Here is a 24,631-nt window from a genome sequence, read left to right on the forward strand (position 1 = left end):
GGCGCTGCGCCTCCCTGCTGTCCCCCGAGCTTGTGGGGCTGGCCGATGTCTGCCCGGCGCGAGGGGCGCTCTGCATCAGGGCACCCCTCGCGCCAGGCGGCAGGCTGCTATCCGCAGCATGGGGAGCCCTGTGGGGAACTCCTGCAGGGCTGCCTAGGCTGCGGATGTGTTCCCAAAGCGCCGGGCGCTCTGCTTTCAGGACGCCCGACGCTCCGGGAAGCAGGCTACTATCCGCAGCCTAGACATCCCTGCGGGACCTCCCGCAGGGCTGCCTAGGCTGCGGATGTCTTCCTGAAGCCTGGAGAGCGAGAGGGGTTGGTGTGCACCGACCCCTCTCGCTCTCCAAGCTTCAGCAAAAGCCTGCATTCGCCCCATAGAACGCACCCAGATTTCCCCTTCATTTTTGGAGGGGAAAAAGTGCGTCCTATAGGGCGAAAAATACGGTAACTTTTAAGGATTCCTGTATGTTTTGCCAGCTAAGCCCCAGTGTAGTTCAACCATCAGTTATGTGCTCAAGACAAGCTGCTGACAGGACTGGGAGAACCTTGCAAATACAGTGGTACCTTGGTCTATGTTCCAGAAGTCCGTTCTTAAACCAAAGCATTCTTAAAACAAGGCGTGCTTTCCCATAGCAATGCAGGACTCAATTTACAAATGCAACACACTCAACAGGAAGAGGAACATGTTCTGCTTCCAAGGCAAAGTTCGCAAACCAAAACACCTACTTCCGGGTTTGCCGCTTTCTTAATCCAAGTTGTTTATAAACTAAGCTGTTCTTAAACCAGGGTACCACTGCGTCTCCTTCAGCTTCTCAGAGTAGAACACACACACACACACACACGGAAGTAAAAATCGAATTTCCCTCCACATACAATTATTCCATAACCCCAGTTCATTTCCCATGTATTAAGATTAGCATTGACAAGGCTGAGGAGAAGGGACAACTAGAAGCAACAAACACAGCAGAAATATATGAGCTCATACACTCACATATTATTTGAAGGAAGTTGTTAACAGAATATCATAGCTGTCCAGCAATAACCTTATTCAGTCAATTGTAAATCAAAATATGCTAGCAGGAAAAAAACCAACTGGCTCAGGAAATAATTACATGGAGGGGCAGTTGTTGTTGTTGATGTGTGTGGATTGCGGGATAGTCATTTTTCAGCTATTAGTGCACATGCAATACCAGGAAGCATTACTCAACAACGAAATAGGTTTCTGCATGTAGGCTGCCAGGCTGAGTAAAATATTTACACATTTTGCAAATTTGCGCTGCGCAATGTGGACTACAAATCCCAGAATACAGGACAGGTGGGTCCAGGAGAAAAATACATGCCTTGATATTCTGATAATATGAAAAATAAAACCTCATGTTTGTAAGGAGGGACCTGGGAAATTGCTTTGCAATATTCAGCTACATTTCCAAGATATTGTGACAGTTTCACCAGCCTTCTTTTTCAACAGGGTAATAAACGGTTGAGGTGGGACGCGGGTGGCGCTGTGGGTAAAAGCCTCGGCGCCTAGGGCTTGCCGATCGAAAGGTCGGCGGTTCGAATCCCCGCGGCGGGGTGCGCTCCCGTTGCTCGGTCCCAGCGCCTGCCAGCCTAGCAGTTCGAAAGCACCCCCGGGTGCAAGTAGATAAATAGGGACCGCTCTGGTGGGAAGGTAAACAGCGTTTCCATGTGCTGCACTGGCTTGCCAGATGCAGCTTTGTCACGCTGGCCACGTGACCCGGAAGTGTCTCCGGACAGCGCTGGCCCCTGGCCTCTTAAGTGAGATGGGTGCACAACCCTAGAGTCTGTCAAGACTGGCTCGTACGGGCAGGGGTATCTTTACCTTTTACCTTAATAACGGTTGAAGGCAAAACTTGTCACAGTGGAGCAAATAATAATAATAATAATAATAATAATAATAATAATAATAATAATAATAATAAAAAAATTATTTGTACCCCGCCCATCTGGCTGCGTTTCCCCAGCTACTCTGGGCGGCTTCCATAGAAACCAAAAATACAATAAAATATCACACATTAAAGACTTCCCTGAACAGGGCTGCAAAGAGTTCTTCCTCCCAAAGCAAATTGCAGTCCAACAGACTGACAAGAATAATGGCATTGTTGCGTCACTGGGGGAAGTTAGCACAGGATCAGGCAGGAGGGAATGCCCGTCAGTGCACTAAAGAGCCTTTGGGAACTTTGAGCTCTCATATGAGGTACCTTTTCAGGGTTTTCGTCCTGTCACTGTTGTGGAATACAAGGAATATGGAGTAGCCACTTCTGAAGAAGATTTCCAAGGCAATCTCCTGTGAGAACAAACCAATGGCAGAATGTTGAGGTTACAATGGAAAAGGGAATGCATGATCTAAGTAATGCACGAAGGGGTTAAGATCATTGAGTAAGCTGTCCTGCCAGGCTTAGTTCATCTTGGAGAGGAACTAGGTAATAAATGCTTTGTTCCCCCCTCCAGTCTACCTGAGAAGCTTGGCATATGAAGAGCCTAAGCTGGTTGCTCCAGCTTAGCAGATGGCTCTAACAAGCCACTCTTTAGTTCCTATAATTTAGGAACTTTCACCACTGTAACTAAGCCAAGTTTTACTGCCTGTGCAATTTTTCCCGAATGCTGTATGGGAAAGCACATGAAACTGACCTTTGGAGAGTTTGTGAGTAAACCATTTTTAACTTACCAAATGTGTGCTTTTTCTCTATGCTAAGGAAGTGTCAGAACTCACAAGGGTTTTTAAAGGTCTAACAGCCTATATTTCCATGCTTTACTTTCCTGCATGTTTTCCTGCATTTTAAATCTCTGCTGGTGTTCTCTCACCAAAAAGTACTTGCCCCAAACCTAGATCTTGGCATCCAGGGCATAATCCCTTTTATAACTATTTTTCTTTGCCACCAACAGTAAGGAGTTCTTAGCTCCATCCATCCAGGCAACCCATTTGCTCTCCCCGGTTAGGAACGAATCCAGGTTTCCAGGTCAGATTGTGGTTTTGCTGAGCCAATCTCAGTACTTTAGTTTATTCGTTCAGCTGCTTCTCAAACACCAGTTGCCCAAGGCCCTTCCCTATATTCTTAGGCTTGGAAGAATGCTTGAATACCATCCAATAACATCCAAAACATTTTCCTTCAGCCTGAAGAAACCAGGACTGTGTTGCCAAAATTCAGATTCTATTTTTTGTCTTCTTCAAAATCCACAATTTGTTTCTGTTAAGTTGTGGGTGAACATATCAGACGACACAGCGATTCTCCAAACAGCTCTTGTTTATTCACAAGTCAGAACAGAACTGAACTGAAGGGTTCAGTCAGCCTCCTTATATAGAGCTCCAGTACAACGTAACGGTAACAATTTTCTAAAACTATCCAATCACTGAACGTCACTTTCGACCCCTTATTTGCATAACTATCTACAGTATCCCCCTGCTGGCCCAGGGTGAGAACTTCAGTACATAACAGTTTCTGTTATATTCTATTACCAATGCAAGGTTTCAGTGTGGAATTTCTTTTACAGAGATCGCCAGAAAGGGAAGCACCTAACATCCCCCCTCAGCAATGCTTTCCCAAAACTTTGGGGAGGGAAATAGCTCAGATCCCTCCCTACAAATGTCAACACGACTGCTAGCCAAAGAAGCACTCACAGTCCACGCATGCTTACAATTCCCCCCTCCGTTTTCTTTTCTGATCGTACAGCTATATTTCTTGCACCCGCAAGGCCATATATTGCGGCCGCATATTGTCAGATATCCTGTACCAAAGGAAAGGTCCATGCTAACAGCTGGTTCCTACCTGTAGAAGAAAGCACATCGGGTGGATCTCTTTAATGTCACTGTAGGAATGGCAGGAACATGTAGCCTGTCCCGTGGCCGGGTCTTTGTCGCACAAGCTATGAATGAATGTATCATCGATGCTAGAAGGAAAACAGGAAATGGACATTAATCAAGGACTGCAGCATTGACTTGTCATCCTTAACAGGAAGATTGGAGTGTTTCCCTTGTTTTTCTACTCCTCTTCTGTACACAATCAACAATCAGGTTGGATTGGCTCTGCAAAACAAGCTAACCTGTTGCCCCCCCAAATCAGAAGTACCGTATTTTTCGCTCTATAAGACGCACAAGACCACAAGACACACCTAGTTTTTGGAGGAGGAAAACAAGAAAAAAAATATTCTGAATCTCAGAAGCCAGAACAGCAAGAGGGATCACTGCACAGTGAAAGCAGCAATCCCTCTTGCTGTTCTGGCTTCTGGGATAGCTGTGCAGCCTGCATTCGCTCCATAAGACACACACACATAGAATCATAGAATCATAGAGTTGGAAGAGACCACAAGGGCCATCGAGTCCAACCCCCTGCCAAGCAGGAAACACCATCAGAGCACTCCTGACATATGGTTGTCAAGCCTCTGCTTAAAGGCCTCCAAAAACGGAGACTCCACCACACTCCTTGGCAGCAAATTCCACTGTCGAACAGCTCTTACTGTCAGGAAGTTCTTCCTAATGTTTAGGTGGAATCTTCTTTCTTGTAGTTTGGATCCATTGCTCCGTGTCCGCTTCTCTGGAGCAGCAGAAAACAACCTTTCTCCCTCCTCCATATGACATCCTTTTATATATTTGAACATGGCTATCATATCACCCCTTAACCTCCTCTTCTCCAGGCTAAACATGCCCAGCTCCCTTAGCCGTTCCTCATAAGGCATTGTTTCCGGACCTTTGACCATTTTGGTTGCCCTCCTCTGGACACGTTCCAGTTTGTCAGTGTCCTTCTTGAACCGTGGTGCCCAGAACTGGACACAGTACTCCAGGTGAGGTCTGACCAGAGCAGAATACAGTGGCACTATTACCTCCCTTGATCTAGATGCTATACTCCTATTGATGCAGCCCAGAATTGCATTGGCTTTTTTAGCCAATTTCCCCTTACTTTTTAGGAGGGGAAAAGTGACTCTTATAGAGCAAAAAATACAGTAATTTGGCTTTTTTTCTGAGCCAATCTATCTTGTAAAAGATGTCACCCAGCCCCTACCTTCAGTCAGCCCCGTTCACTTCCAGCTCAACCAAGCCTCTTCTCCTTAGCAACAGCTGCCGCCCTTTGGCAGTGCCACAGGGAATGAGGAGGTCTTTGCCCCCTCTCTCTGGTGCCAGGGCATAAGGTTCTTGCCGCCCTCGGAAAGTGCAGCCAAACCTTGGGGAAATTACATTTCTCAAGGTCTTGGAGCCTTATGGATTAGAGGTTAAGCTGGGAATTCTCCCCTGATCACTGTATTTTTCGCTCCATAAGACGCAGTTTTTTCCTCCTAAAAAGTAAGGGGAAGTGTAACTGCGTCTTATGGAGCGAATGGCGCTGCGCAGACAGGGAGAGCTGCGCAGCGCCCCTTCAGCGAAGCGCCTCTCCTGCAAAGCAGGAGGAGGAGCAGAAGGGGCTCCTGGTTTCTGCCTTAGCCACACGAAGCCTCTTGAGGGCAGGGGGAGCCTTCATCCCGTTGCCCTGAAGAGGCTTCGCGCTGCTATCCCAGAAGCCAGAACAGCAAGAGGCTATCCCAGAAGCCAGATCCCTCTTGCTGTTCTGGCTTCTGGGATTCAGAATTTTTTTTCTTTCTTGTTTTCCTCCTCCAAAAACTAGGTGCGTCTTGTGGTCTGATGCATCTTACAGAGCGAAATATATGGTAATCAGATTTTAAAAAAACAGAAAAGAAGAATTTGAAGGATCCGAATGCCTGTTTCTTTTTGGGCAGGGGTGGCCAACTCCCAAGAGACTGTGATCTACTCACAGGAGTAAAAACTGGCAGTGATCTACCCCCTTTTGGGGGGTTCAGGTCACAGTTGTTGAGCATTTTAGGAAAGAGGACAGCCCCGGATTTTTAGAATTCAAACCTCAGCTCAAGGGAGAAAGGGGAACAGCCACTCACCAGCAAATCACTGGGGAAACAAGCAGCGTCACTGGGTAAACTCCATCTTACGTTCTGCAAATGGAGGACGGGGCAAGGGGACGGGGCAGGATTCTGTTTTACCAATGCTAAGGAGATCGACCGCGATCTACCAAAACCTCCCAGGGATCTACCAGTAGATAGTGATCGACCTGTTGGACACCCCTGTTTTGGGGGGTGACCATTTAAGTGCATTCAACTTGAAATTTGCATACAGGCCTGACCTCTGCCAGCATCTCAGAGCCTTTATTACTCTTTGTCTCTATGTGCATTTTACTTCAGAGTTGAAGTGTGAAAATTCACATTTGAGTGGAATGCCCGAAAGCAAAGCAATTCAAAATTCAGACGGAACTTTTAATTTTATTAAAATTCCACTTTGAGGACGTGTCAGGGGGGATTTTGTTGTTTGTATTTCTCAAGTCTCCCAAACATGTCTCGCACAGAAAACATATACAAACAAGCGTCTGCCCAAAGATGCTACACAAACAGTAGGAAGACTGAGTGAGGGGAAGAATATAGCTAAAGAATATAATAATAATAATAATAATAATAATAATAATAATAATAATAATAATAATAATAATTTATTATTTATACCCCACCCATCTGGCTGGGCTTCCCCAGCCACTCTGGGCGGCTTCCAAAAAAATATTAAAATACTGCAATACATCAAACATTAAAAGCTTCCCTAAACAGGGCTGCCTTCAGATGTCTTCTAAAAGTCTGGTAGTTGTTGTTCTCTTTGACATCTGGTGGGAGGGCGTTCCACAGGGAGGGTGCCACTACCGAAAAGGCCCTCTGCTTGGTTCCCTGTAACTTGGCTTCAAGAAAGAAAGAAAGAAAGAAAGAAAGAAAGAAAGAAAGAAAGAAAGAAAGAAGCTCAAATCCGAAATACACACAGGCCAGAGGTCACCAACCATTTTGGAGTAGTGGGTACGTTTTTGAGGGCTCCTTATTTCTAAGAGCGCTAGAGACTAACTTTCTGTTTTAAAATGAAAGCTCAACATCTGTGGCTACAGTGGAAGTCTTCACAGCACCAGTGGGCACTGGGTTGGCCATTCCCCAAACAGGCAAACCTAACTGCAACAGTGAAAGTTTCTTAGGAGCAACAAGTAACAACGACAGATAATCACAGGTACAAGAAGAAGAAGAAGAAGAAGAAGAAGAGTTTGGATTTGATATCCCGCCTTTCACTCCCTTTAAGGAGTCTCAAAGCGGCTAACATTCTCCTTTCCCTTCCTCCCCCACAACAAACACTCTGTGAGGTGAGTGGGGCTGAGAGACTTCAGATAAGTGTGACTGGCCCAAGGTTACCCAGCATCTGCATGTGGAGGAGCGGAGACACGAACCCGGTTCCCCAGATTACGAGACTACCGCTCTTAACCACCACACCACACTGGCTCTAAGCTACAGAAAAGCTACAGAAAAAAGAAAAGCACAGAAAAACAGAGGAGAACAGGGGTGTAAATGCAGAAATTTGGGGGAGTGATGTAGACAGGAACCGGGAGAAAAATCCAAGAGAACAACTTGTTTTGAAGGAGACGAAAACTTTGATGTGGAAGCACTTTAAGCACACAACAGCAAGCAATATGCCAATATGGGTCCCTGTGTCTGTGGGCGTTGAATTGGGATTTGATCATGATATAGATGCGGCTATTTTATTTTATTTTAAATTATTTTATTTTAAGGGGACGCGGGTGGCGCTGTGGGTAAAAGCCTCAGTGCCTAGGGCTTGCCGATCGAAAGGTTGGCGGTTCGAATCCCCGCGGCGGGGTGCGCTCCCGTTGCTCAGTCCCAGCGCCTGCCAACCTAGCAGTTCGAAAGCACTCCCGGATGCAAGTAGATAAATAGGGACCGCTTACTAGCGGGAAGGTAAACGGCGTTTCCGTGTGCGGCTCTGGCTCACCAGATGCAGCTTGTCACGCTGGCCACGTGACCCGGAAGTGTCTCTGGACAGCGCTGGCCCCCAGCCTCTTAAGTGAGATGGGCGCACAACCCTAGAGTCTGTCAAGACTGGCCCGTACGGGCAGGGGTACCTTTACCTTTACCTTTTATTTTATGACACTTCAGAAAGGGCATGTTTTGCCAAGGGCTGCTGTTTTATGGCAGTTGGGTTCCCCAGCATTGTAGAAAGGAGCTGATCTTGATAATAATTTTTATTAGATTTCAATTACAATCCAACAATAGCCTCATTATAACAATACCAATTAACAATACAATTACTAAAACCAATCGTTCAAATACCGAATGATATAATTTAGATAAGTTGGCCCCCCGCATGCTAGAACTGATGGTTTGATTATTTTCTTTATTTCTGCATTCCAAAATCTTATTAATTTCAATCACATTCCGGTCATCATCATAATCCCTTATACAACAACTGCAATATTAATAACTCCTATTCGTTTTGACACATTAAATGATTCATAGAACTACAAGTGAGGCGCTCAAACTATATCCTTGTTCTTCCTGTGTGTGGCAATTATTCTGTTTCTTCCTCTTCTTGTAAAATGGTATGTCTATCTTGATATGGGAGCTGATCTTGGGGATGAAAGAACTCACCTGGTTATGCAGTGCTTTGTGCAGTAAACTTCCCCCAGCGGGGACACAGTGAAATTCTTGCAGATGTAGAAATGTTCTTGGCCAAAGAGAAGAGCTCCTTCCAACACAATGTGTCCCTGAACGACCACCACCGATTGCCTGCATGTAATCTAAAGAGAGAAGCAGGCAGCGCATTTTACCAACAAAACAGTGGCCACCATTTAAATATTCTTGAGCATTTCATGGGTAAAAAGAGGTACACCCGTCTATCATTGATTACTACGCTGTTTCTTTGCTAGCTTACATTCTTTTGTTTTGCAATATCCTGCTACTCAAATACCATACTTTTCCGTGTACAGTGGTACCTCAGGTTACAGACGCTTCAGGTTACAGACTCCGCTAACCCAGAAATAGTACCTCGGGTTAAGAACTTTGCTTCAGGATGAGAACAGAAATTGCGTGGCAGTGGGAGGCCCCATTAGCTAAGGTGTTACCTCAGGTTAAGAACAGTTTCAGGTTAAGAAGGGGCCTCCAGAACGAATTAAGTTCTTAACCCAAGGTACCACTGTACAGTGGTACCCTGCGTTACAGACGCTTCAGGTTACATATGCTTCAGGTTACAGACTCCGCTAACCCAGAAATAGTGCTTCAGGTTAAGAACTTTGCTTCAGGATGAGAACAGAAATCACGCGGTGGTGGTGCGGCAGCAGCGGGAGGCCCCATTAGCTAAAGTGTTACCTCAGGTTAAGAACGGACCTCCAGAATGAACTAAGTCCTTAACCCGAAGTACCACTGTATAAGACTAGGTTTTTCCCTTTAAAATTATGCTAAAAAGTGGGGGTTGTCTTATACATGGGTAGTGCATAGGGGTGGGCGTTGATTGGTTGCTGCCATGGCTGTCAGCAGCTATTGTGTGTGTTATTGGTTGCTGCGTCAATGGGTGGCGTTGATTGGCCGACGCTGTGGCAATTGGGTGGGTGATTGGCAGCTTCTAACGGTGAGGGAACAAACGGGAGGCAGTTTTTGCAACGTGTGTGGGTGAGCAATTTCTGGCATTCCCCCCTAAAAAAAAAAGCTCAAGAACCCTTGGTAATCCCCCCCAAAAAGGGGGGCAATCCTCCACAAAAATAGCTCAACAACTTTTTGTCATCTCCCCCCATTTTCTGATATTTCAGTCCCCCAAAATACACATGGGGCGTCTAATAGACAGAAAAGCATGGTACATTCAGCAACATTTCTACCTGGATAGTGATGGGATGAATTTTGTATCTGGATGTGAGGGCGATCTGGCTGCGACATCTGTCACCCCATTGATCGCCAGGGTTGATTCGGCTGATCTGGCTGGCTAGGCGGGTGTCCCCTTCCTCCCTCACCGCTCCATGTGCGTCCCTCCCGAAGCTGCGCGCTCGGTGGAAGAGGACGACCATCCCAGATAGAAGGAGTGTACCGTTCTTCGGTCAAGGGTATACGATAGCTTTCCTTGTACAGTGGTACCTCGGGTTACGTACGCTTCAGGTTACAGACTCTGCTAACCCAGAAATAGTGCTTCAGGTTAAGAACTATGCTTCAGGATGAGAACAGAAATCATGCTCCGGCGGCGCGGCAGCAGCAGGAGGCCCCATTAGCTAAAGCGGTGCTTCAGGTTAAGAACAGTTTCAGGTTAAGAACAGACCTCCGGAACGAATTAAGTACTTAGCCTGAGGTACCACTGTACTAGGTTGCAGGGGAGCAAGACAATAAAAAGGTTGGGGCTGCACGGATCCAACAGTGGGAGAGCCAAATTGGCTAGACCAGTGTGTCTGGACAGATTCAGTTTCGCCAACCCGCTGTCCCGTCCTTGCCCTAGTCATAAGAGTAGAGAAGAAGAAGGCAGCCAAGTTACCACAAACATTAGGGTCTTTTGTGACTGGGAGGAACCTACTTCCTCAGGCAAAGCAGGAACCAGTCTGTGTGGATTGTGAGACAACTCTATCGGTTGTCCTTTTAAGGCAGAGGAGACCCAGTGGATGACCGCATAACACCTAAATGAACATTGAAGAAGATGGGCGTCCTACAAATGCTTCCTTCTCTTTGCTTAGAAAGCTGCTTAGAAAGCTGCTTAGAAAGCTGTAGATGATGTCAGTTTGCATTTCTTAGTGCAGAAAGTATTGATCTGATGTGCAGAGATCTTAACTCAAGAGGGTACTGGAAGCTTCTCTGTGTGAAAGAAGCAAGCAGAAGGTTCGTGATGTTTGGGTTATTCCTTCAGAGAAGCTGAGTGCAGCTGGTTTAAACCGATTCTGTTATCTTTTCTGTCAAGGTCATGCTGACTATAAAAGTAAGGCCAGAAGGAGCCTGGGTTTCACTTTCTCTTTCTATCTCTTTTCCTTCTGGTGTGGTGTTCTGTACATAGTTTGCTTAGTGTTAAGATTTAGACTTGTTATAAGTTATTGTAATTTAAGTTAAGTCTGCTGCAACTGGATTTCTTATGGACTGTGCCAATCCTGAATATATTGGATTTGTGACCATTATGCTCATTTGCCTTCAGGAGCAGTAAAGCTCTGCTGGATGAAATACAATTGCCTCTGGTCTATTTTTTGGGGTATCCTGCAACGTGTTCAAGTTTTTACTCTGCTAACTATACATTGGAATCTGCTCTGGATCAATACTGAGTAGAATTCCATGACGGATGAAGGGATCTCGTAGGACTTTTCCAGAACATATCTAGGGACGTGGGTAGCACTGTGGTCTAAACCACATAGCCTAGGGCTTGCCGATCAGAAGGCTGGCGGTTCAAATCCCCGCGACGGGGTGAGCTCCCGTTGCTCGGTCCCTGCTCCTGCCCACCTAGCAGTTCGAAAGCACATCAAGTGCAAGTAGATAAATAGGTACCGCTCCGGCGGGAAGGTAAATGGCGTTTCCGTGCGCTGCTCTGGTTCGCCAGAAGCAGCTTAGCCATGCTGGCCACATGACCCGGAAGCTGTACCCCGGCTCCCTCGGCCAATAAAGCGAGATGAGCGCCTAAACCCCAGAGTCGTTCGCGACTGGACCTAATGGTCAGGGGTACCTTTACCTTTACCTTAGAACATATCTAGCACTTGAGTCCTTGGAGGACTGGAATCCTGCACAACCAACTTGGCAGTTCTCAAGCCATATTGAATCAACTCAACTGAAGCAAAGTCTTTCCATCAATGAACACATTCACAGTCTCAATCATTCTCTCTCTCTCCCCCCCAACAAGCATCCAAGCTCGGACCCAAATGAGGTAGCTTTATAAAGGTGCCCCCAGGGAAAATAGTGTTGTTACCTAATGAAGCAGCGTAGAGCCTGAAATTAACATAGATTAACTAAACTTGCCTTTTCTCAGAGCAGAACACAGAACAAGTTCATTGGTTACTAGAATAATTATTCAGTGATGCAAAGGTGACATGAAATAATTGAATAATTACCTCCAAAGATATTTCTCGGGGCAATGAGCAATGGATTGCTCAATTCACTCAGGGATGCAAAAAAGAAAGGATTTAAGTGACATACGTCTGATATTAAAGACATGTCCTAATTTTGTTGGTACAAGATTATATACAGTTTCAATATATAATTGAAAATGGGCTGCTTTCAGATGGGTGGCAATTAGTATTAGCCAATCATTTCTCTTCGGTTGTAAATTCCAAGCAGAACTGAAACTGTCTTTCTGCTCACTATCTGGAATATTACATTTTTTTCTATGAGTACATCCTACTATGGAGCACCCACACTGGTGGGTGTGATGTAACAGCCGTGGGTGGAGCCATTAGTAGCAGGACACAGCCCCTCGTGGTGTCATTTTATGAACTTGGTTTTTAATAAGTCAGTCTTTCAAACAGAGCAAAAATGCTTTTGCAGCTGTATTTTCTTTTCTTTTTTTGTGAAAGAGATTTGTAGTATTATATCGTAAGACTATTGAGTTAATCTTGGGTAAAGAATGGTATCCCTCCAAAAAAGAAAAAGAAAAACTCTTTGCATTCATTGCCATTGTAGAAACATGGTTAATGGCAGTAGCCAGAAAGGTTTTTTAAAATGTATTTTTTAAAGTTTGACATTATGGAGGTAGAGTTTTATATGTATCTTTCATTTAAATGTACATATATAACTGGAAAAGTGCATCAGTTCTAATTAGAAATTAATTACTGCTGGGAATAGACACTTTCAGGATCTTTATTTATGCATATTAATTATTTTGTACTGGTGTAATATGTACATACAGTGGTACCTTGGGTTAAGTACTTAATTTGTTCCGGAGGTCCGTTCTTAACCTGAAACTGTTCTTAACCTGAAGCACCACTTTAGCTAATGGGGCCTCCTGCTGCCACCGTGCTGCCGGAGCACAATTTCTGTTCTCATCCTGAAGCTAAGTTCTTAACCTGAGGTAATATTTCTGGGTTAGCAGAGTCTGTAACCTGAAGCGTATGTAACCTGAAGCGTATGTAACCCGAGGTACCACTGTAATACCTGGTCTCAGTTAAATATTCAAGCAGTGATTCATACCAACTGAAGTTTCTGGAACATTTTTGAAGGCAGTTCCACACAAAACACTGGAGGAGTTTTTATGATTTGACTTTAGCTTGGAAATAACACAATCTCAGTATATTCCTTGATCTCGACTGGGCAAACAATGTAGTTCTTATTTCCCATCCCTTCTTTATCTTTCCCGTTCAATCGGTCTCCAGATACTTTGCTTTTCTTCTGCTAATTCCTTCTATGGGAAAGAGGGAGTTATTTTTCAACCATACACAACGGCACAGAGACATTTCAGAACCCCAGCATCTGAGGTATCTTAGGACCCGATCCTAAGAAAACCAAGCATGTTTACATGTGGTAAATGCACGAAGACAGGTTCAAAGAGAAACACAGGTTCTTTAGAGTGAAAGAAGCTGATCCATTTGGTTTATCTCTTTCCTAATGCAAGCACTCCCAAAAGTAATTACGGCCGTCGAGAATTTGCCCATCTCTGCGAAAACCCAAAGTGCGCAGTTCCACATACAACAACATTTTTACAGAATCAAACTGTTTCAGAAGCCAGCGCAAGCAATTTGGTACGGAAGAGGTGATTATCAAGGAGCAGTGCTGTGAGAGAGCTTGTTCCTGCTCTGTGGCCAGCAGACTAACTGAATTAGCATGCTAACTGAGCATATAACGGCTAATGTTACCTCCTGCAGCTTTCTAAAATTTGTATCGACTTAGCTGTTGCTAAAAGAATGCTTCTGGCATGTCTCGTGGCTTCCTGTGGAGTTACACAGAGGAACAAAGCAGTGTGGAACATGGGTAGCAACATTACATGTGCCAAGGCAAGCAAAACCTGTCTCACTGAGGTTACACTGTTCGGAACAGTTTAATTGTGTTGTCTCGATCTACAAGAAACCTAAAGTCCAAGCAAACATATATGTATCACTTTCAGAGGACCTTGTTTGACTGATGGACATATCGGCCCGACAGTGTTCCTTAACATTTCTGAAATGCAGTGCTACAGTGACAAAATGCCATTATATAAAGTTGCAGTTAATGAAGGATATATATTGGGGGGGGGGGGGGGAGAGGGAGGTTGTAATTTCCTCACCAATTCCATGGTAAAGGCAGTACAGTGCTGCCCCGCAAGACGAAATTAATCCGTTCCGCGAGTCTCTTCGTCTTGCCGTTTTTTCGTCTTGCGAAGCACAGCGATTAGCGGCTTAGCGGCTATTAGCGGCTTAGTGACTTAGCGGCTATTAACGGCTTAGCGGCTTAGCGGCTATTAACGGCTTAGCGGCTATTAATGGCTTAGCGGCTTAGCGGCTATTAATGGCTTAGCGGCTTAGCGGCTATTAACGGCTTAGCGGCTTTAAGAAAAAGGAAACAAACTCGCAAGAACTCGCAAGACGTTTCGTCTTGCAAAGCAAGCCCATAGGGAAATTCGTCTTGCGGAACGACTCAAAAAACGGAAAACCCTTTCGTCTAGCAAGTTTTTCGTCTTGCGAGGCATTCGTCTTGCGGGGCACCACTGTAATAGGTTGTAATTGCAAGTAATTGTACATTATTAATTGCAAATCCAATATAAACATACTGTACTGTGAACGGCTGGAGGCAGAGGACCCTGTCTGAGTGCTGCCCTCAGTTCTTATACATGGAAAACTAGCTCATCAAAGAGAACACTTCTCCCTAGCATCTAACTTTCTATGTGCGGAGTTTTTTCACGTGGAGACACATTCAAGTCAATAGCAAATGAGCTGTTTCTTGAGCAATCGTTCTGAATCGTCTGAAGGGAAGTCATATGATCAGTGCTGGATTTACATATAAGCTAAACAAGTCATAGCTTAGGGCACCACTCTCTTGGGGACCCCCAAAAAAATTAAAGGGAAAAAACCCCTGGATGTACATTTCCAAAATTTAAGATAAAAAACAAACAAAAAAAACCTACATACAGCAAGAGTGTTTTGTGTTGTGTAGGCTCCTATGATGTAAGTCATGGGCCCCGCCTGCTAGCCTGCTCCCTAAAATATCACTGGTTTGCTCATTTCTATATATAGGATGCAGGTGGTGCTGTGGGTTAAACGACAGAGCCTAGGACTTGCTGATCAGAAGGTCGGCGGTTTGAATCCTCGCAACGGGGTGAACTCCTGTTGCTCAGTCCCTGCTCCTGCCAACCTAGCAGTTCAAAAGCATGTCAAAGTGCAAGTAGATAAATAGGTACCGCTCCGGTGGGAAGGTAAACGGCGTTTCCGTGCATTGCTCTGGTTCGCCAGAAGCGGCTTAGTCATGCTGGCCACATGACCTGGAAGCTGTACGCCGGCTCCCTTGGCCAATAAAGCGAGATAAGTGCTGCAACCCCAGAGTCGGCCACGACTGGACCTAATGGTCAAGGGTCCCTTTACCTATATATAGGGTGCCTACATTCTGCATGGACTGGTTGCATGGCAACATGTGCAAATGGCTTTAGATACCTATTAGGTCCATAAAATACTATATAGCATATATTCAACACAAAAAAGCAACAATTTGTTGTTGACAAAGGACAGCTGGACGTATAAAGGGCCCCATTACCTTCAGTAGCTATGGGCCTCATCAAACCTAAATCCGGCCCTGCATATGATGTTGCAATCAATAACAGGGCTGGGCAATATCTGGTTTCGAACATCCTGACATACATGTATCACCAGCTAAACACTGCAATATACTGATATATCACGATGCCTGAAATAAGGATGGCATTAGCTGGATTCATGGTTTTTCCTGAATTGTGATTATTGCATAGCACACACAAACACTCACACACATCATGATTCACGATATATTGCCAGGTCAAAAATTATGAAACTGATATGGACTTCAAACCAGTTTTGGATGATATATCAATATATCACCCAGCCCTAATCAATAACCTAAGTTTTGCAGTGCATTTCCCCACCAGTTTTTTCACCTCAAAAAGTCTGGGGGTTTTTCCGCCTGGAAGCGGGTTTGTTGTACAAGGGCATGAAATTCACTTTGTGCAACCTGAGTTTGCCGGTATATAACTGAGTAACATCCACAAACTAGCAACAATCTGAAAACAGCCTGTATCGTGTCATCCCCATCTATCCTTTCAAGTCAAAGGATAGAGTTACCACAAGATAACTGTTTGGTCTAGTGACAGGGGTCAGCAAACTTTTTTAGCAGGGGACCGGGCCACTGACCCTCAGACCTTGTGGGGGGCCAGACTATATATTTGGAGGGGGGGAATGAATGAATTCCTATGCCCCACAAATAACCCAGAGATGCATTTTAAATAAAAGGACACATTCTACTCATGTAAAAACACACTGATTCCCGGAACGTCCGCGGGCCGGATTGAGAAGGCGATTGGGCCTTAGTTTGTCTACCCATGGTCTTAGTTTGTCTACCCATGGTCTAGTCTAGGCCTCAACAGAATCTGAGGTGCTTTTTTGTTCCACTTCTCTGCACCAAATTACACCCCACCACGCATTTGGGAACAGTGATGTGCAAAACAAAAGTTCCCCAGAATCAACTGATGGTACCTTTTCATCTTGTACAAACTCTTGCAGGATGATTTTCCGCTCTGCGCACATTTCCAAAAATTCTTCCGACTGGAAACTTTCATGCAGGGCAGGGAAGAATGTCAACTGCCCACAATCCATCTCTCCTTCTCTTCCATTTAGCTTTTGCTCTCCTGTATCAGTAGGAAAGACAGGATCAATGGCAGAATGTTTACAGTAAATAATAAATGGCTCAGAAATAGTTGTGTTTGCCTTGTAAACAAGCCCAACAAACTTACTAGCCACCATAGTAGCTTGCATTTCCAAGAGGGCAAGTCCCTTCTTCATGGTCAAAATTGGCAGGCTAGTATTTTTTCTTAAATGCCCTATACCAAGTGGACAGTTGGAGGAAGGCTGCATTTCTAGGCTCATGCTCACAGAAAATACCATATTTTTTGCTTTATAAGACTCACTTTTTCTCTCCTAAAAAGTAAGGGGAAATGTATCCTTCTTATGGAGCGAATGCAGGCTGCGCAGCTATCCTAGAAGCCAGAACAGCAAGAGGGATTGCTGCTTTCACTGCGCAGCGATCCCTCTTGCTGTTCTGGCTTCTGAGATTCAGAATTTATTTTTTCTTGTTTTCCTCCTCCAAAAACTAGGTGCATCTTGTGGTCTGGTGCGTCTTATAGAGCGAAAAATACGGTAGTTTCCCTTCCTTTGCAGCTAGCAGAGAAATCAAAGAAGTGGGCACATGAGAAAGAGAGCGATCTCTTTCTGCTCCCTAGCCTGCACTATGGTATTTGGCAAGTTGCTCTACACAAGGCTGATATATGTAATGCCTTCTATATCCAAAACTGACCTAGACCCTGAAAGCATCATCTGAGCCCCTTCTTCGTGTGCTTCCTCCACAAAAAGTCCAGAGGGTGGCAACACAAGAAAGGGGCCTTTTCAGCGATGGTTCCTCTTATGTGGAATGCTCTCCCCAAGGTGACTCGCCTAGAACCTTCATTGCCTATCTTTATTTACGATGTTCAGAATTCCCTGCAACTTTATTTAGCTATAGTTTGAATGTTCAAGTATATAAAGGGTAAAGGGACCCCTGACCATTAGGTCCAGTCGTGACCGACTCTGGGGTTGCGGTGCTCATTTCGTTTTATTGTCCGAGGGAGCCGGCGTACAGCTTCCGGGTCATGTGGCCAGCATGACTAAGCCACTTCTGGCAAACCAGAGCAGCGCACGGAAACACCGTTTACCTTCCCACCAGAGTGGTACCTATTTATCTACTTGCACTTTGAGGTGCTTTCGAACTGCTAGGTTGGCAGGAGCAGGGACCGAGCAACAGGAGCTCACCTCGTCACAGGGATTCGAACCGCCGCCTTTCTGATCGGCAAGTCCTAGGCTCTGTGGTTTAACACACAGCGCCACCCACATCCCGCTCAAGTATATAGAAACCTCTAATTAAAGTTATTAAAAATAGGAAAGAGGGCAAGGTGGGGGATGGCTGAACATGCAAATGCACTGAAGATGACACAATACAGGACCCAAAAGAGGGCAGATTTCCCTCAATATCATGCAGAAATGTTCTGCCGCTCACCGACTCATAAAACCCACACCAACGCTTGTCCCTTGTTCTTCATGTTCATGGAGGACTAGACCGGGGGTCAGCAACGTGTGGCCCATGGGCCAGATGCGGCCCACGAAGACCGTTTTACCAGTCCACGAGCCACCCCCGAACCAAGCCACTTGCTCGACGAGTCCTCAGCGAGCTGTGCTAAACCGGTGCAGTGCAGCGTGGGGACTTGCCAAGCGGCGCTGGAAATTGTGTCTGCACATGTGCAGATACCGGAAATTGCTTCTGCACATTCCCAGACGCCAAAAATCGCTTCTGCGCAGGCGCAATTTTCAGAATCAGATTGGTGCCTGCCTGCTTGCCTGCCTGTTCTTTCCATACATTACCAGATTTATCTCATGGAGCCGTCAGACTGGAATATTACCTTGGCTTTCCTCCGGGGTTACAGCAAATGTGCTGTCGTGCAGCTGATGAGCCTGAGCAGAGGAATTATGCAACTGAAATGGGGGAAAAACAGGAAGATCAACACACTTCTACATCAAACTGGAACTCTGTTCAGAGTATTCCCTTCCATGAACCGTCCAGAATGCCCTCCATGATAAAGCAAGGCTTGCAGGTGGTCAGTCTTTCCTTTTTATTTGTCGACAGCATCTGGTACTTAAAAGCCCACTCCTTCTGAACATGGAGGTTCCATATAATTACTAGCACCAGCCATTGATGGGGCTTATCACATATGGATTTATCTACTCTCATTTTGAGATCATCAGGGTTTCCCAAACTTGGGTCTCCAGCTGTTTTTGGACTACAACGCCCATCATCCCTAGCTAGCAGGACCCAGTGGTCAGGGATGATGGGGACCATAGTCCAAAAACAGCTGGAGATAGCAAGGAAACCCTGATTTAAGTGTTATGATGAGACCATGATGGAAGCATGGAAGTCAATGAATGAAAGGAGGAAGGAGGAGGGCGGAGATTGCGGGCATGATATCATTCTCTCCCAACAAGCCATGGTTTATTGTAATGGCCTGGGATTTGGACTCGGAGGCTGAACCTGAGGAATCCCAGCCTGCACAGGATTCCTTGCCTCCAGAACCAGCTGAGCCGGGGCTGGGGCTTGAGCCTGAAGGGTCCTCACCTGTGCTGGATCCTCAGGTGCAGGCACCAGCTGAGTCTGCTCTGGCTCCTGAGGGGATGGAGGACCCATTGCCTGCAGGTGCTCCACTCTCAGCCCCGTCAGGGGAAGCTGAGGTTGCCTCTGGGTCCGGTAACCCTCCAGCCTCTCCTGAGCTGCAGAGGCTCAGGGCAGAGAGGCGGAGGGAACTAAGTTCTCGCAGGAGGAGTGCTCTCCTCCAGGCCAGGAGAGGCGAGTCACCTGTGGACCGGGGCCGACCTATGCCTCGGGGCAGATAAAAGCCAGCCAGCCCCAGTCCCAGGTTGCGGGAGCAACATTGTTGGTAGCCTGATCCTGCCTGCACCATGTCCTGCTCCTCTGCCAGAGTTCCTGACCCCACCCGACTCCCTGCCTTGGACCCAGCTTCAGCTTTGATGGACAGCCTCCATACCGTACCCTCAACCTCGGACTGCACTCGGACCTCGCCGCATGGTTAACCCTCAGGGCCAGCACATTTATTAAGCTGATACAGAGTCTGCTCTTCTGTGGCAACATCCGCCAGATGGAGGACCCCTGATAAGCCGTCCGAGTTTATTTCAAGGCTTCTGGTAATATGCAAGTGAACCAAAAGAAGTACAGTGGACGCTTGGGTTGTGAACGTGATCAGTGCGGGATGCACGTTCGCAACCCGCATCTGCGCGTCGGCGCACATGCGGGTTGTGCTTCAGCACTTCTGCGCATGTGCAACTGCCAAAACCCGGCAGTAACCCATACTTCTGGGTGTTGGCAGTCCGCAACCTGAAAAAACACAACCTGAAGTGGATGCAACATGAGGTATGACTGTACAGGCAAACCTCGGATCCCAAACACCCCTGTATTGGAACGTTTTGGCTTCCGAATGCCGAAAACCCGGAAGTAAATGCTCCGGTTTTCAAACTTTTTTTGGAAGCTGAATGTCCGACACGACTTCCGCTTGAGTGCAGGAAGCTCCTGCAACCAATTGGAAGCTGTGCTTTGGTCGTCGAACATTTTGGAAGCTTCCGGAACGGATTACATTCGACAACAGACGTTTGACTGCAGGTGCCAACGTTCTAGAGGGAAGAGCTGCCCCTCATGATTAGTCTTACAAGGCCATTACTGATGGAAGATAATTCCCACTTGTTTTCCCCAAGGCATGTTACCTTGTTCCTTGTTGACACAGCTGTATGATAGGTGACTCTGAGCCAAACCCTCTTCCTCATCCGGGAAGGGCCTTCGTATCCATCCAGGATCCACTTTGAAGTAGAAGGGGCTAAGGCTGATGCCCAAGGTCCTCCTCTCCGAACCAGCTGCTCCTCAAGGTCTGCCCAGGCTTTTGCAGATTTGTTGTACCCACACATTAACCTCTGCGAAGAAAGACTCAAAACACTCAAAACACTCAAAACTCAGCTTGTTTTTCTTACATTTATTCAGAGATTTCATCGGGCTGCTGAAGTGGGAGACCTTTACCACGGAAACCTAGGCTATGAGAAGCAGAAAAGTTTGTATGCCATACATATGTAGCCACATAATAATTAATAACAATTTTTTTATTATTTATACCCCACTCATCTGACTGGCTTGCCTCGGCCACTCTGACCAGCTTCCAACACATATAAAAGCATAACAAAACATCAAACATTAAAAACTTCCCGATAAAGGGCTGCCTTCAGGTGTCTTCTAAAAGTTATGTACAGTGGTACCTCGGGTAAAGAACTTAATTTGTTCTGAAGGTCCATTCTTAACCTGAAACTGTTCTTAACCCAGGGTACCACTTTAGCTAATGGGGCCTGCCACGCTGCCGGAGCCCGATTTCTGTTCTCATCCTGAAGCAAAGTTCTTAACCTGAGGTACTATTTCTGGGTTAGTGGAGTCTGTAACCTGAAGTGTCTGCAACCCGAGGTACCACTGTAGTTCTTTCTCTCCTTGACATTTAATGGGGGGGGGGGTTCACAGGGCAGGGGCCACTACCGAGAAGGCCCTCTGCCTGGTTCCCTGTAGCTTCGCTTCTTGCAGCGAGGGAACTGCCAGAAGGCCATAGGTGTCTGGGCTGAACAACTGGGCTAAAGATGTTCCTTCAGGTACACTGTGAGAGCACCTTCCTATCTCAGATTTCTCTCCTACAGTTCATGTCCCCCCAAATATGGAACTGGTGCAGTTTCCCTGCACTATACAGGAATGTTTCAGGAGGCAGAAAACAGGACCCCTTCCCCATTATTAAGATTTCCCTGCCCCTTGCTCCAGAAGTTAGGTTCAGGTTTGAGGTTGCAGCCCTGAGACCTCCAATGGTACAAGACGCTGCCTTAGATAAGGTCACACGATTTGTCCATCAGTCTGCTTGGACTTTCAGCAGCTTTCCTGGCTCAAGCAACTTAAAAAAACAACAACCCCTTTTTTGTAACAACCATTTACATTTCATTGAGAGTTTTTGTATTAAATTGTTTTGCCGCACCACTATCATCTTCAGTTTATTGCAAGCAATCAAATAATTACAAACAACAGAGGAAAACCCAGTAATTCTATATATATATATATTTTAAAAAATCAAATATGCATGTATATGGTGTTTTTCTAGTAAATGTATTAAATGCAAAAGGAGTCGTCGATTAATGGCTTGTCAATCACAATTAATGTAGCCATTCCTATCAACTATTATATGTTCCTATGTAGAATATTTCGTTAGAAAAATCACATACTTACTGCACTTAAAAGGGGAAAAAACATTCCTTTCCCACCAAGCAGGGGAGTGTGTGAGCAGTACGTGGTCCAAATTCTAATCTACCCACTGGTGCAAATAGAGGTGAGTAAACCAACATAGCTGCCCTTATCCCATTTTGGGTGTAAAAAAGCACGTACGGTTAGGTCTGTCAAATGAAGCCTGCAAAGGAGTCCTTTACATTACGCTGTAGTATGAATGGAGAAGAAACTGCTTTCCATTTTAATGCCTACCTACCTAAAACACACTTCTCAAACAAGTAGGGAAAATGAAGTGCAGCACCCCTTGGAATTTTGCACTTCCAAGAATGTTTTGATCCAGCAACAAAAGTGTTATATATTAGGGGAAGCACGCACAAAAAATGTGCATAGCACTGAAAATGCATTTTAGCAGCAATTGCTAGCAAAAAACGCATATACAGTGGTGCCTCCCAAGACGAAATTAATTCATTCTGCGGGTTTTTTTCGTCTTGCGAATTTTTTGTCTTGCGAATTTTTCATCTTGCGAAGCACCACTGTATTAAGTCTGCAGTAATTTTAAGAAGTGGCCCCAACATTCTCCAGCAGGCTAACACACCGCGTGCTATGAGTTGCTCCTCGAAGTCAAGTCGCAACTGCACCTCTAATGCACCCTGGGTATTAACGGTTTTAAGAAAAAGGAAACAAACTTGCAAGACGTTTTCGTCTTGCGAAGCAAGCCCATAGGGAAATTCGTCTTGCGAAGCAACTCAAAAAACAAAAAAACCCTTTCGTCTTGCGAGTTTTTTGTCTTACGAGGCATTCATCTTGCGAGGTACCGCTGTATAAAAAATTCTGTGCCAATCTTAAAATAATGTTTGCAAGGTGATGTGGAAATGGGACAAACTGAACTTAAGGGTGGAAAAACTCTTTTGTCAACAGCATTGGGGGCAGGGGAGATCACCAAACAGAGAAACTGAGGGAAACTGATAGATTTTCACCCTTCACTAATCTGCAGAGATCAGCCCTTGCTTCCGCTTTTTATTCAACTAAACATCAGACCAATGACACCTGCACTTCCGAGTCCATGTTGCTCAGCAATGCTGCATGGGCTCCCAAAACTCAGTGATGTTCTGCTGCCCTTGATGTTTTGCATTTAGGTTGCCCAAAAAACTGCAAATGTACCAATGCTATGTTCAAAACACCACAACTCCCTTGCTGGAATGTAGCCCATGTGCCCATGACTAGCCCTGGCTAGGAGCAGAAAAGTGAGGTTGGGGCTTCCTACCTCAGCATGGTCCTTGCACAAAAGCGCATACAGTTCTTGACCATTTCTCCGGTATTCTTCCAGACGCGATACAAAGTCCTGATGAAAGAGTAAGGAGATGTTACAAAGTGGTTTGTGAACACTGCTCCATATTTGGCTCAGCCCTAAATTGAAATGCACAAACCACAACCTGTGAAAAAACCAAAAGCTTCTGGAACATAGTGTATGATGAGCTTTAAAAAATTGTTGAAGTATAACTTTATGAAAAATACAGAAGCTTTTCTACTAGGGATAACGGACACAGGTATAGCAAGAGAAGATCAGAAAATATTCCTCTATGCCACAGGAGCAGCAAGGATCCTAGTTGCTAAAAACTGGAAAAAAGAAACTGTGCCAACAAAAACGGAATGGCAAGACAAACTGTTAGAGTATATTGAACTGGCTAGATTAACAGAGGCAACTACGGATCACACAAGATAAGAGTTTCAAAAAGCACGGGGGAAATGCAGAGAATACTTCACAAAACAGTGCCCTAAAATGCATACTTGGACTTGTTTTGATTAATGTCTGCAGGAGACTTTGTGGCTATTTAGGTTATAACTAGAAAAATCTTAATAATTATTCATAAAAGAAATAGCTTATAAGAAGTAAATAAGGAGGCCAGATACAGGATAAAGGAAGTCTTTTATTTGGTTGTTTGTATTGTTGGATGTTATGCTCATTGTATGTTACGTTCCCGTTTAATGAGGGTGGATTTCTGTATCGGGGGGGTGGGGCTTTACGTTGTAAATAAAAATTAAAAGAAAAGAAAAGAAATGCACAAACCACAGATTTTAAATCAAAATCTCAGATTTTAAATCAAGGTTGGGGGAGAAGAGAGGAGTGGAGTGAGAGCTATGGAGAGAGCAGGGGGGTAAAAGGTAAAGGTAAAGGTACCCCTCACCATTAGGTCCAGTCGTGACCGACTCTGGGGTTGTGGCGCTCATCTCGCTTTACTGGTCGAGGGAGCCTGCGTACAGCTTCCGGGTCATGTGGCCAGCATGACTAAGCCGCTTCTGGCGAACCAGAGCAGGGCACGGAAACACCATTTACCTTCCCGCCAGAGTGGTACCTATTTATCTACTTGCACTTTGACGTGCTTTCGAACTGCTAGGTGGGCAGGAGCAGGGACCGAGCAATGGGACCTCACCCCATCACGGGGATTCGAACCACCGACCTTCTGTTCGGGGGTAGTAGAGGGGTAGTTAATTCTTTTACACAGTGTGTGCGCAAGCTTTTTGTGTCAGCATCACATGGGTAGGTTCTCTTTCTATTCATTTACTAATTTTCATTGGCAAGGAAAAAATGTTTCTCCTGTCACAAGCAACCTGTCAGTGATAAGTTCACATAGCTGTTTATAAAAATGCATGGCGTGCATTTATTTGCTACACCAATTGTTTGACCAAATACCTACTTAGGCTTACATATACTGGCTTTGTATGCATCTAATATATACTGTGGGATGCGGGTGATGCTGTGGGTTAAACCACAGAGCCTAGGATTTGCCAATCAAAAGGTCGGCGGTTCGAATCCCTGC

At 45.4% G+C, this 24,631-nt stretch overlaps 1 protein-coding gene across 1 annotated transcript in view; it reads right to left on the reverse strand.

Annotated features, from left to right (window-relative positions):
• The window catches only part of WDFY4 (WDFY family member 4), a 191,490-nt gene that overhangs the window by 52,519 nt on the left and 114,340 nt on the right, over positions 1-24,631 (reverse strand). The window contains exons 39-45 of the mRNA XM_077930700.1: positions 23,077-23,154; positions 20,279-20,482; positions 18,412-18,484; positions 16,460-16,611; positions 8,478-8,626; positions 3,785-3,905; positions 2,219-2,304 (exon numbers count right to left, since the gene is read on the reverse strand). Of these exons, the coding sequence (XP_077786826.1) occupies positions 2,219-2,304; positions 3,785-3,905; positions 8,478-8,626; positions 16,460-16,611; positions 18,412-18,484; positions 20,279-20,482; positions 23,077-23,154 (863 nt within the window). The remainder of the gene's footprint in view (positions 1-2,218; positions 2,305-3,784; positions 3,906-8,477; positions 8,627-16,459; positions 16,612-18,411; positions 18,485-20,278; positions 20,483-23,076; positions 23,155-24,631) is intronic.

The sequence above is a fragment of the Podarcis muralis genome, chromosome 6 (genome assembly GCF_964188315.1).
Source record: "Podarcis muralis chromosome 6, rPodMur119.hap1.1, whole genome shotgun sequence".
NCBI classification, from domain to species: domain Eukaryota; kingdom Metazoa; phylum Chordata; class Lepidosauria; order Squamata; family Lacertidae; genus Podarcis; species Podarcis muralis.